The sequence below is a fragment of the Anthonomus grandis genome, chromosome 11 (assembly GCF_022605725.1).
Source record: "Anthonomus grandis grandis chromosome 11, icAntGran1.3, whole genome shotgun sequence".
Classification (NCBI taxonomy): domain Eukaryota; kingdom Metazoa; phylum Arthropoda; class Insecta; order Coleoptera; family Curculionidae; genus Anthonomus; species Anthonomus grandis.
Window position 1 is genome coordinate 13,126,236 of NC_065556.1, and position 14,181 is coordinate 13,140,416.

At 33.2% G+C, this 14,181-nt stretch overlaps 1 protein-coding gene across 1 annotated transcript in view; it reads left to right on the forward strand.

Moving 5' to 3' along the window:
- The window catches only part of LOC126741990 (pre-rRNA 2'-O-ribose RNA methyltransferase FTSJ3), a 30,877-nt gene extending 17,451 nt beyond the window's left edge, over window positions 1-13,426 (forward strand). Inside the window, exons 4-10 of the mRNA XM_050448509.1 lie at window positions 45-197; window positions 250-400; window positions 456-571; window positions 622-1,110; window positions 4,865-5,073; window positions 12,873-13,060; window positions 13,119-13,426. Coding sequence (XP_050304466.1) covers window positions 45-197; window positions 250-400; window positions 456-571; window positions 622-1,110; window positions 4,865-5,073; window positions 12,873-13,060; window positions 13,119-13,359 — 1,547 coding nt within the window. The 3' untranslated portion in view covers window positions 13,360-13,426. The remainder of the gene's footprint in view (window positions 1-44; window positions 198-249; window positions 401-455; window positions 572-621; window positions 1,111-4,864; window positions 5,074-12,872; window positions 13,061-13,118) is intronic.
- The last annotated feature ends 755 nt before the right edge of the window (window positions 13,427-14,181 follow it).

Consider the following 14,181-nt stretch of genomic DNA (forward strand, 5'->3'; position numbering starts at 1 on the left):
TAGGTTTTTTTTATAAATGTAGTTTTACCCTAATTAATTTTTAGAAAGTGATGAGGAAGATGACTTAAAAGGTGTTGATCAACAAATTATTGATTTGCAAGATGAAGAACAAAAAGACCTTAAGAGGAAGAAGAAAAAGGTGCAAAAGGAAAGAAGAAAGCTTAATGAGAAACTTAATTTAAAGATGGTTCTTAAAGGTATATAGAGACATAATATTTTAAAATGTTGTATCAAGTGATTTATTTTTAGGTGATGATGGTCCTAAAATGGAACAAGATGATATGTTTTCTTTGAAGCAAGTCAAAGATATTAATAAAATGAAAAAAGTGTTGGAACAAGCACCCGATATATTGGCAGACTCTGATGATGAATTAAGTATACCACAGCAGAAATATCTTCGGTAAAAAATATCTATGAATTTTTGTCAATTTAGTTATAATTTGATTATATTTTAGGTATGACAAAGATGAGCAACATTTGGACAGTTCAGGCTTATACTACAAAGACTCAGATTCTGAGCTAGAAATGCAATCTGATAGTGACCAAGATGACAATGTAAAAGAAACGCTTGGTATGTTTATAATTTAAAAGATTTTTTTTTTGCAATATTGTGTTTTCTAGGTTTTGATTCAGATGACTCAAATAAGGAATCCAGCAAGAAAAAAACAAAGAAGCAGACCAAAAAGTCCAAAAAAACCGAAGATAAAGAAGACAAAGAGCATCCTCTTATAACTGATCTAGATTATAGAGATAAGGAACAAAAAAAAGCCCACAAGGCAGAACTGTGGTTCCAGAGAGATATTTTTAAAAATTTGATTGACGAAAAAGATGAGGATGCCGACTTAGACAAAATGGTGGAGGAATATAAGAAAAAAGGGGCAAAAGTAATTGGCGAAGAAAGTGAAGAGATGTCACAAAAATCCAAATCCAGAAAGGCGGAGAAGTCCAAGCCAACTAAAAAAATTGAGACAGATAGTGACTATAGTTCAGAGGAGAATAGTGATTCCGATAGCGATAGTAGCGATTCGGATTACGACATGGAAAAAGCCATGCCAGTTCCTGTAAATAATGCCAAGAAGGATGGATTTGAGGTCGTCAAGAATGTGACAGGTATAAAGACTATTTTGCACTTTTTTATTATCACAATTATATACGAAATTATTTCACTAAATGTTGGATCTCTCTTTACCAATATTCCAACTGGTGTTGTCATAAATATTGTGCAAGAAAAATGGCAGTTATTCCAAAATATCATACCACTTTCAGTTTTTTTAGATCTAATAAATTTCGTTTTTAATAATAAGTATTTTCAATTTAATAATGATTTTTATAGTCAAACACAAAGTCATGGAATGGGTAATTGTTTATCTCCAATATGTGCAGACTTAACTATGCAAGGTTTACAAAAAAAAGCCATTAAAAAACTACTTTTTCAAATACCTTTTTATAAAATGGTATTTGAAAAAGTAGTTATTTCTATCCCTTTAAATCAATACCACACCATTTTAACGATATTTAATAATTATTACCCGAAATTACAATTCACTATTGAATGGGAAAAAAATAAAAAAATCTTTTCTGGCTATTGAAATTTATTTTTCTTTATTGAAGCCAACATTTTCAGAAAACTACATCAATTATTTTTCTGTCCATCCATTAAAGGATAAATTAAATATTAATAACTTATAAAGTAGGGCAATATCAAAATCACTAACGAAATATTACAATTCAAACATGGAATCTATTTAGAAAATGCTTATAGATAACAATTATCCATTGTCGTGAATTAGGAGAATTTTTAAAAAATAAATAATACCGTCCTACCATAACAAATAATTTCAAACGAAAACTTAAATTTAGATGAAAAAAAAATTACAGATTACCATATGTTTTTGGACTAACAGCAAAACTAAAAATGACTATTGATAAGTACAGAACCTTAGACAACAAGCAACTTACAATAACACAAAAATGTTGTAACACAATTAAAACAAATTACTTTTCAAAACTAAAAACAAAAACGGAAAATCTTCTAATGTCACGTCATTTATCGCATTCCATGTAACAATTGTTACAAATGTTATGTAGGACAGACATCGAGATATTTAAAAGACAGACTTAGGGAACATAAAAATAACCAAAAGCACTACCTACTCAAACAAAACCTGACCGCTTTAGTACTACACAAACAAGAGGCCACAACTTACACTTCGACAATATATCAATTTTAGATCAAAATACTAACTATAAGAAGATTACAATATCAGAAATGATACATATTAAAAAGAAATAATTCTGTCAACAAAAGAACTGATATAGAAAAACTAAGCTTACTACAACATCTTAGATAAAATAACATAACAACTGCTAAAACTACTTTCAAATTTGAGTCACCAAAGAAAAAAATCAAGATAAACAATTGATAACCATCGATAGTACCATATTTCATTATTGTACTTTTCCATTATACCAAAACATTTTAATTCGTACGTGTCTTGTCTTGTGTAATGAAATATCCATGTATTGTCCGTGATACCTAAATATTTTTTCTCTCTATGTTAATATTTATTTTTAAGACTAAGTTCAGGATTTTAAAATGTACTTAACGTCTATTTTGTTTAATTTATTTTATTTAAAAAAAAGAGGTTTAAGTAGAATAAGAAATAATTTCTCCCCTTTTTTTATATACAGTGCATCCCAAAAGTTATGTCTAAATTCATTTAAAATTCAGGGGTGTGTTCGAAAAAAAAACGTTGGAACACGTCGATTTTTATTTCAAGTTGCGCATTTTTGTACGTGAAGTTTGTATATACAGGGTTGCTCAAAAATAAATTACGACCATCAACTTCATTTTTTCTAAAGTCAACAGTTATCGAAAAAAAGACGATTCATGTAACAAATAAAAAAAGAACAAAAATTAAGTTAAATGTTCAAAATGGTTGCTATTCACGGCTTGACAATATCCAAGGCGATCAATAAAGTCTCGTCGCACATTTTCAATCTCTGCGAATTCTCTCTTTCAAATCGTCTAGATTATTTGGCCTATTAACAAATACCTTCGACTTGAGGTATCCCCACAAAAAAAAGTGCATTGGTGTTAGGTCAGGCGACCTAGCAGGCCATTCGATGGGTCCTCTTCTTCCTATCCACCGATTGGGAAAGGTTTCATCCAAAAATTTACGCACAGTGGCAGCATAGTGCGGAGGAGCGCCATCTTGCTGGAAAATTAGTTCTTCGTCAGGATAGTCTGGGTCTAATGGATTTGGAAATAAAGCTAGTAATGCTGGAACTAATTCAAATTGGAGAAAATCGAGATACACTTGTCCCGTTAAAGTCTGTTCACAGAAAAAGGGGTCTATTACTCTTCCGCGCACTATTCCTCACCACACATTTAGTTTTTGAGGTTACTGGGTGTTTACCTCCATCATCCAATGCGAATTTTCTGTTGCCCAATATCGACAATTTTGCCTGTTCACACTACCATTCAAATAGAACGTGGCCTTATCGGAAAAAATAATATTTGTTACTAAATTATTATTTAGATTGCACATGTTTTGTAAGCGTTAACAAAACTCATTTCGCCTATCGAAATCGTCATCAAATAACTCTTGCACAGGAATAACTTTGTAGGGGTGATATTTGTGCTTTTTAACTATTCGGTGAACTATAGATTTCGCCATGTGTAAATTTGCCCCATCTGCGACAGAGGAGTGCATGGATTTTCTTCCAAAGAAAGCAAAACGTCAAGTTGTTCATTTTCAACTCGTGCAGGACGACCAGCATTCGGCAGATGTCTAACATGACCGAATTCTCTAAATTTAGCCTCTATTCTACTCACCACCTTTTGACATATCGGAGGACGATCAGGATGGATTTCATTGAATAATTGAGCAGCTTCTCTTTGAGTACGTGTTCTATCACCAAACCCAACCATGCACAGAATTTCTATTTTTTCTCGTTCCGTTAAGTTTACCATTGTGAAAACCGCAACTTTGCTCGTACACTTCACACTTGACAATATCTGTTTGGCGTACAACTGTCATACAGTTTCTATGAAAATACACGGTCACCAGCCGACAATAAAAAATCACGAATTAATGGAATTTTGCTCTGTATAAAAATTCTCAGAGATAAGGTGACTCGTAAGGTGAACTTCAATAATAATGTTTGGTCGTCTTTTTTTCGATAACTGTTGACTTTAGGTATAGGACATGATGCATGAAACATGCGTAGAATTCCACGCGAAATTCAAAAATGAAATAAAAAAAAGGGTGCTTTCATTTGAAAAAATTAAGTTGATGGTCGTAATTTATTTTTGAGCAACCCTGTATATACAAACTTCACGTACAAAAATGCGCAACTTGAAATAAAAATCGACGTGTTCCAGCGTTTTTTTTTCGAACACACCCCTGAATTTTAAATGAATTTAGACATAGCTTTTGCGATGCGCTGTATGTACATATTGCTATTTTTTCAAAAGGTCAAAGTTATTAACTGGTGTTTTTCAATAAAAAAAATCAGTTGGCTTTGTCAACAAATCTTTTAACTCGCGAATAATTTTGTTTATTCCACGCTTATTATAGAATAAACTATTCTCATTCTCGAATTCTTCGAAACAAAATTGAATTGCTTCAAAGTTTTGGAATATTTATCAAACTATTAATTATAACCTTAAGAAACTAGAAGTTAACATTTTAAAAATTTACTATTCCGAAAAGGCGATAAGAATTGGGAAAATTTTAAAGTTAATAAAGTGATATTGTCTTAAATAGAAAACGAATTTTTATTAGTATTTTCAAAACCATCAATTCCGTCAATCAGTTCATCATTTTCTAAATTTGTCAAGTAAAAATTGCATTTTTAGGTGTAGGTGGTGCATCGAGGAAAGGAAAAAAACACAAACTAACCGAAGAAGAATTAGCTTTGGGCACTATGATGATAAATAGCAAAAAAGCAAAAAGGGATTTAATAGATGCTGCTTGGAATAGATACGCTTTTAATGATGATAACTTGCCTGATTGGTTTGTTCAGGACGAACAGAAGCATATGAAAAAAGAAGCGCCGGTACCTAAGGTAAAATACTTTTGTTTCGCAGGTTCTTCACTCAAAATCTCCAAAAAAGACTGACTTAAATTGGTTTTGAAAATATCATTTTATTATATGTAACCTCAATATTACTTTAATAACACAAATTTCCATTTACTTTGCACAATGCGTAAAGGCTGTAAAGATTAACCCTATTCAATAATAGTCATTCTCACACAGAAAGGTTCAACAGCGCTCTGCGACCAGCCATGAAGTTAACAACACAATAGAAGACTTTTTTGACGCAAACTTCACAATATTTACTTTTACTTTACTTTTCACCTGGCAGAGTTTTTATAATCATCCTACAATTATTTATTTATTTATTTATTGATATCACTCAACAGAGAAACTCCAATAATAGGGTGGAAAAGATATATATAAACATGAAATCATCTTATCAAAATAAAATTAATATTATAGATATAACAAATTATTAATAAATATATAAAAAATGAGAAAACGAGATTGTCTGAACTAAGCGAATTCTTTTAATTTCGGCTAGGCCATAGCTAAATATATCGCATTGATCCTGTATAGAGTTGTATGTATTGCAAGCTCTACGTATAGGCAAACATTTTGTAATGTTGGTTCTAGGCCTTGAAATGTAAAAAGTTTGAGGAATGCGAGCGGACGGCCGAGGAGTGTGTAAATTTAGAAGTTGCAAGATCTCTGGCGAGTCAATTAAACGAATCGAATTAATTAATTCATTTATATAAGAACTGTAGATCTGCCGAATTCTTTCTTTCCTGTAAGGATTTTACCTGAAATCTTTCAAGCAAACGATCATGCGAGAAGCCGTCTTTCGCATATTTTATTGAGGTCGCACTTACCTCTGAAAAATATTTAGAGTTGCTTCAAAATCAGATAGTACCTAGTTTCATTGCAATTTATTCAAATGGTGAAAACCCATTTATACCGGCAGATTCGATATGATTCCAACAGGATGGTGCCCCCCACATTATTGGCGAACAGTACGAGTTTAACTTACCAACATTTTCCCAAATAAATGGATTAGAAGGTGGGGGGTGTTATTGAATGGCCTGCAAGGTCGCCAGATTTAACCCTATTGGATTTTTGTCTATGGGGTTGTCTAAAATCTAAAGTTTATTTTGATAAACCTGAAAGTTTAGAAGAATTAAAAAATAGAATTAGAGCCGAAATACAACAAATCCGGCCTCAAACAATAAGTAAAGTATTACGAGAATTTAAACATCAACTTGGTTATTGTCAGGAAGTTAATGGTCAACAATTTGTTTTAATTTTTTTGTTTTGTTTTTTTTTATAAACTGTTCCAAAAATTCCTGGTTATTTATAGAAAATGTAATCGCAAATTTCTTAATAAATATTGAGGTTAGATATAGTAGGACATGGTATACAAAATACACTTTTAAACAGAATGAAAAAATAAAATAAAAAGTGGGTGTTTTTATTTAAAAAAATTAAGTTGATAGTCGTAGCTTATTTTTGGTCCACCCTTTATACATAAATTCGTCATCAAAAAAATCGCGACAAAAAATGAAAATTAACGTGTCCGAGCGTTTTTTTTTCGAACCCACCCCTGAATTTTAAATGAATTTGTTCCAACACAACTTGCGGGTCCTCACTGTATAAACCGGATCTCTTAAAATACCCTTAAGAAAAGCAGATTAGACATCTAATTGTGAACAACATAAATCATATTTAACAAATGAAGATAAAAATAATCTAATACTTGCCATCCTAGCCACGCTTAATAGAGATCGCATAGAACAGGTGAAAATACAACGTGGGGTCAGACGGATATGTCTTCTCGCTTTGATATTCAACTTATCCTGACAAATTTTCAATGAAGACTTTAACGGAATGGAAGAACGTATCTTTTTGAACAGTCAGACTGAATAATATTCGATACGCCGACGATACGATGGAGATGAGAGCAGATATCTTGGAAGCATAACAAGTTAATGGACCATACCACGCAGTACAGTCAATAATATGGTCTTAATATCAACGTAAAGAAAACGAAACAAATGATCAACAGCAAAAGAGATATAAATGGAGATCACCTAGATGTTGACGGAACTCGAATGGAAGGTATCCAACAATATTGCTATTTTGAAACCATCTTAAATAGACAATGACACTGTGCTAAATAGACAATGACACTGACAAGTGCACAAAAAATGAAATGTCCTATAGCAGAAGCAGGACGGTATTTCACAAAATGAGTGCTATCTTCAAAAGTCACAACATATCTCTTGAAACGAAAGTAAGGCACTTAAGATGTCTTTTCTGTTTTATTATATGTCTTAGAATCCTGAACACTCACAGAAGCCACCACTAAACATCTGGAAGCATTTAGGATGTGGCTGTTAGAAGTTCCAGTTTTCGGGATCGGGATCCCGTTTTGAAATCCCGGGATAAAAATCCAAATCCGGATCCCGGGACCGATCATTTTCAGTACATTTGTTCATTACGTATTACATATGTACCTAACAACCTAACTAAAAAGTCTAAAAACAAACTTGAGACAGAAACATCCCTCAAAAAAAAAAAAAACAAAATAACTTTGAAATTAAACAGTTAGTTTTGTTTATAAAAAATAAAATATGCTCTTAAAAACACTAAGCTATCTAAAGATAAATCACTTAAACGAGATCTAAGTTTAGTCGCAAATGTGACCGCCGAAGAAAAGGCTCTTTCAGCTTCGACACTTGTTGGCGGTACTGTCAGTAAATATTCATAACACTGTTGCAAATATAAACCTCTTAATCCTCCGTTCTCGTAAAGTGACATTTCCTTTTTAATTACGTTAATAGTGTTTAGGCGTACTTTGGAATTTTCCGGTCTTTGAAAATTAGATTTTGTAGTTACAGATACAGAACCTATTGCCTCTTGAAGTTTTTGTTTTAGGGTTAAAATCTCACTAGGTTTTTTTTCTTATTTTAGACAGAGACACGTCTTCTTCATCATCAGATTGTGAATCAGGAATCATATTTTTTTTAAATTCTCATTTATATGTTTGATAAATTGAGCTATTGTTTCAGAATTTGGATCTTCACATAAATGGCTTTCAAAATATGTGCTAGGATTCTGAAGATATGAGATGACGCCAGACATTGTAGTTCGTCGTTCACTTATGCGATGCTTAAGCGTTTCTTGAAATCCTCTGCTAAGTGAAGTCTTTAGTTTTTTAAGTGCATCAAACAAAAATTTAAAACTTACATCGGCCGTACATAGGTTAGCATCTTTTCTACAAATGGCTTCCACCGTTAATTTAACAAGCTCAAGACATTGTACTATATCTCTCAGTATTTGAAATTCTCTGTCGTTTATACTAATCGAGATGGCAAGATCAATGAAACTCTTTTGAACACAGTCTTTCAACAAAAGAAAACGTTCCAACATATCAACAAGGCTATTCCATCTTGTTTTACAGTCTTATATAAGGGAAAGTTCTTTTCCATGCTTTTCCTTCACATAAGTTTGTAAAATTGGATTTTTGGTAGGGGAACGGCGAAACATCTTAACTACTTTGCGGACTTTTTTGACAACAAAATAAATATCGTGCTTTGTGGTCATTTGAGGCTGCTTATTTGGTGGTAATTCATTCATAACTTCCATTCCGCCTTCTTCATTATCGCTGTTTTCATCATTTAACTGTCAGTATCGTTAGTTTTAAGTTCCTCCCCCTCAGTAAGTGATTCTTCATCTTGACTTTGTAACCCTTTTCCTATTTTACCAACGTATAATACATCCAATACGACTAAATGAATTCTATGTGCAAAACACAGCTGCTGGTAACATTTTATCAAACTTCCTAATTTTTTCATTACACTGGCCTCATCTGTTGTTACAGAGACAATGTCATTATCTAAGCTTAGACTAAATGTTTGTAACCGTTCGGTTAATAAGCTAACACATTTTTCTGCTGGCATGGAACCCAAAATTCTTATTAATCCGAGATTCCAGACTCTTCCATTCAAACTGTGAATGTTTACATTCATGTATCTCCTATTAGAGTTTGATGTCCACTCATCCAGAGTTAAACTGAAACAATTTCCTTGTTTTTTTATTTTTTCAAATTCTAGTATATAGCAGGTAAGAATTTTATTTTGGTACGCAAAAACCCTTTCAGGGAACCCCCTAGCCATTATTGCCTTTCTAAGATCAATCGATGTAGTAAAAATTCTAAATGGTAATCCATCAAGGGCAGTCATTCGGGCAAGTAAGGCATCTAGTGAATTTTCATTAGGGGAAGCAAAGTAATCTTATATTTTACGCTGCTTGATAGGCGGAGGTAATCCAAGGTATGCATTGGGTTCACCTTGATTAACTTTACTGTCAACATTTGTGTCGGTTGCAATTATTATTGAGGACGAGGCATCAGTTACCTTCTCTTGTTTTTTTGCATGTTTAGAATTAAAATGCACATCAAGACACTTTGTAGAACCCCCTTTGGTTGCTATTATGAAGCCATAGTTTTTACATTTTGCAGATTGTTTATCCACAGCCATTAAATTTATTATACTCTATTTCAGAAGTGTGTAGAGCAATAAAACCTCATTAGGTATGCAAAAGTGGTACCTGGTGATCCACCAATATTTTATGCCACTACCTTAGTTGGGTATTAGTTTCAATGTAAAATTCTTTCTTTTCGTTGATTGCAGGTAGTGCCACCCGGTTTTGGGTCAATTTATGAGTTTTGCCCATTGTTACCCACTGATAAACATTGAAAACGGTTCGCCAAAGGCGTGCAACTGGGACTTGTTTTTTACCTTATAATTAATGTTCTTAAATGCTATTTTATTTTAGAAAGTTACTTTTGTTTAAATGGAATAATATATTTTTTTCACAAATTTATTGAACATAATATGTAGAGTAAAACAGTTGAAAATGTCACTTTTGGATCTGGCACTTTTTGAACAGTGTATAACAATTTTCAATTATAATAGATTGTAGTCTTCTTCGTCATCTGACGAACTGTCATCACCTCTTGACATTATAATTAAAGGATCGACTGTCTGATCGATGAGGTTGTCAAGATCCCACATTTTGTCCTCTTGCTTAATTACATGCTGGACTGCTTTTCGCCAATTCTCTGGTGTCGCTTCCGTAATGACTTGATCAAACAGTAGCTTAACATCTTTCATTTTAAAAGTCGTGTTTTGTCTTGCTACAAATCCTTTTACCTGCGCCCATATCAGTTCTATAGGATGTAGTTCGCAATGATATGGCGGTAAGCGCAGTACAGTTATATTATATTTTTCGGCTATATCTTCCACGGCGTATTTCATGAAACGAGTTTTGTGTAAGTTTGCTATTGCCAGCAGTTCTTTTTTTATCAAATTTGCTTCAAACGCAATACCTTTTGCAGTCAGCCAATCGATAATTTCTTGCTTTCTCCAACTTGAAGTTGGCGTCTTCTCTATTCGCCGTGAATGATAGCTTGCGTTATCCATAACCACCACCGAATTAGCCGGAAGAAATTTTATCATTTCACCAAAATAGTCCTCGAAAACGTCTGAGTTCATGTCTTCATGGTAATCTCCTGTGCGAGTCGACTCAAAGGTTAGCAGACCTTCTTTTAAAAATCCCTCTTCGCTTCCAATATGTGTGATTATAAGTCTTTTTCCTTTTCCCGAAGGTACTTTAATACCCGTAGACAGGCCTTCTATGAAAGCTTGGCGAGCACTGGTTATATTTTTGTCTTGCCACATTTTTTGGACTATATAACCTTCGTTAATCCACGTCTCATCAAGATAAAAAACTTTCTTTTGCTCCCTGCGGTACTGCTTGATACTTCTCAAGTATTGTCGTCTCCAACAAATAATTTCGTCGCTCTCCAGTAAAAGTGCTTTGCGGTTATGCTTTTCCCAGGCAAAATCCATATTTTTTAAAGTTTTCCATAAAAGTCTTCTACTTATCAACGGAATACTGTCATCTCGGCCAAGCTCCATTAAAATTTTGTCTAGGGTGGGTATTTCCTTATTAAAATAAAAAGAGTGAACTTTTCTTCGAATTATACATTTAGCATTTTCATCAAGGACTTTTGTAGGTCGTCCTGGCTTTTGCTTGGGAGATTCCACTTGACCTGCTACTTTTCTTTCCCGCAACAATTTGAAAATGGTGGACTTTCCAATTCCACTCATTCGAGAACATTTTTCAACAATTTCTTGCACAGTAAAACTAGGGTAATCGTGTTTTATGCAATCATGTACATTTAAAATAATAACTTTTTCACTCAGCGATAGTGGAGAATTTTTAGTACATCTTTTCGTTGGACTGAATACCTCCATTTTTTAAATATTGGGATAATAATATTGTGATTACACTACAGCGTAGCAGTGACTACTAACGTTTAAAATATGATTAAAAAGTATTTATAGTCTGTATATATTACCTGACCCCATTTTTGCATGTTACAAAGCGTTAAAAGATAGGTACCTATACAAAAGGATTAAAAGTATTTATTTAGTATTTAATCTCTTTCAAAATAAAGGCATTTAATCCGTGAAAATTAAATTCATAAATATTATAAGTACCTGCGCCTATGAACTACCACGAAATGTAGCCAAACAGAACGGAATTCCCCAGTTTATTGCTCTATACACTTCTGAAATAGAGTATAATAATTATAGACCACATTGATGTGTCGTCATTTTTTTTAGGATGCACAATGAATGTAATTTGACGATCGGCCATTTTTGTAAGCCTATAAATAATAAAAACACAAAACATTATACACATAAATCGCTATAAATGTAAATATTTACCTGTTATTAAATCTTATTCGTTAGCTTAGCACCTTTGTAAACGTCCACAAAACGTATTTATCGTCTTAAATACAATAATTGAATGTGAGCGTTATATCTCCACACATAACCACACACTGTCCGACACACATTTAAGTATTAAATGAAACAAAAACGACAAAGTAAACAACGATTGGCGCTGACCGGCAAATAGGGGATTCCCCGTTCGGAGATAGGTTAATCCCCGTTTGTGCCATAAAAGAAACGTAATGAAATGAAATTAAATAAAATGTCGATGGAGGGAATAAAAAATAAATTTTTCAACAGTTTAAAATTTTATATGTTACAAAAAATCGGGATTTTCGGGACATACAGCAATCCCGGAATTTTCGGGATTAAAAATGTCCCGGGATTTCGGGACCCCGGTCTGTAAACCCTAGTGGCTGTATACGAGAATCCTCAGAATCCCATGGACAGCTCGCATTAAAATATAGACGTGCTAAGAAGAATGAAAAAAGATCTAGTTAAAAAAGAAAACTAGGATACCTGGGGTATGTTATGAGAAATAAAAATCGATACTCCCTACAGCAAACCATAATATATTGGGTAAAAGAGGACTCGGAAGAAGAACATCATTACGAAACCTACTGATTTGGTTTGGCAAAAGCTCGGTAGAACTCTTTCAAGCTGTTGAAAAAGAGTTATAATCGCCGATATGGTTACCAACATCCGAAACGGATAGGTACCTGAAGAAGAAGATGAAATGCAGTGTAGTTTCCTATACTTTAAAAAAGAACTGTATTTACTTATCAGTATAAAATTGAAGATGAAATCCTACCTAGATTAAATCCCTCTAAGGGTTTAGTGATTTAATCTTCTTGAGAGTTTCTCTGTTGAGTGACGTAAATGAATAATTCAGTATTTCAAAGCCGTGCAATTCATTACACATTTTAATAAATGAGCCACATCCAATTTAATTTTGGAAAACGACATGCTTATAACTGTTGAATTTTATTTATAGACCAAATTATTGATATATATTTTTTACAGGAATTAGTAGACGAATACAAGAAAAAACTTGAAGAAATCAACGTGAGACCAATCAAAAAGATCGTTGAAGCCAAAGCTAGGAAGAAGAGGAGGGCAATGAGAAAACTAGAAAAAGCAAAGAAGAAGGCAGAGGCCGTAATTGAAAATGCCGAAATGTCCGAGAGAGAAAAAGCTCAACAAATCAGAACGTAAGTTTTATACTATTATTATTTTATAAATCTAAATATAATGTTTCTCCCCATTAAGGTTGTACAAAAAAGCAACAAAAGAACCGAAAAAAGAAGTTACCTATGTGGTGGCAAAGAAACACTCCGCAGCTAAACGAATGAGGCGCCCTCCAGGGGTACAAGGTCGATACAAAGTTGTTGATCCAAGACTGAAGAAGGACATGAGGGCACAAAAGAGAAAGCTGAAAACAGTGGGTAGGGGTAAAAAGGGCGGCAAAGGCAAAAGTGGAGGTGGCAAGGGAAAAGCTAAGGCGAAGTAATTTGTTTTTTATAGTTTTAGGTGATATTTTTATGTAAAATATATTTAATAAAACTGATTTGTTTATTCTTATGTGTCTCTTCTAGGTCATTATAATGACACGTTCGTTTTTAACTATAATAAGAATTTAATTATTAAAAGTCGCTTTCATTCGGTAAGTACAAATACCTGATTTTATCAGACCGAAATACACGACGACTTTTAGATGACCTTTGTTTAAATCGACCTCGAATAGGAGTTTTTTAGTTTGACTAATTCGGTCTATTTTTAAATATTAGGTAAAATGATACACGAGCATGAGTTATTGTGGGTTTGAACTTAAATAATGTCAAAAGCTATATTGAAATAGCAACCGACCGATTTATGGATTTGTTGAAAAACGATGAAAAGATTTATTATTTGGAAATAGAATTGTATAAAATGAAAAATTTTATTGTGCCGGGTGAGTCAATGAATGTGCGGACTAATTTATTAATCTGAAGATAACCTTTGTCGATGATTTACTTCTGGACTATTGTCGTACAATTCGATCCTCTCCACGTTTTAACATAAAGAGTGACTTCAAAAAGATGTTGAGGAGTGCAGAAATTGAGGGTTTTCGTTCTCATTCTTACGATGTTTTGGATCCCGATGGTGTGGACATTAGTATTGATCATCGCTGCTGTGTTTTACGTATTATATCGATTTTAACATTATTCTCATATAATGGACATCGCAATGATGTTTTATTTTCTATCATCAATTTTGCATCAGCTTCATGAACTCTTTCGCATTTAAGATGGTAAAGGCCTCTACAGTCTCCACATACTAATTTTAAATTCGA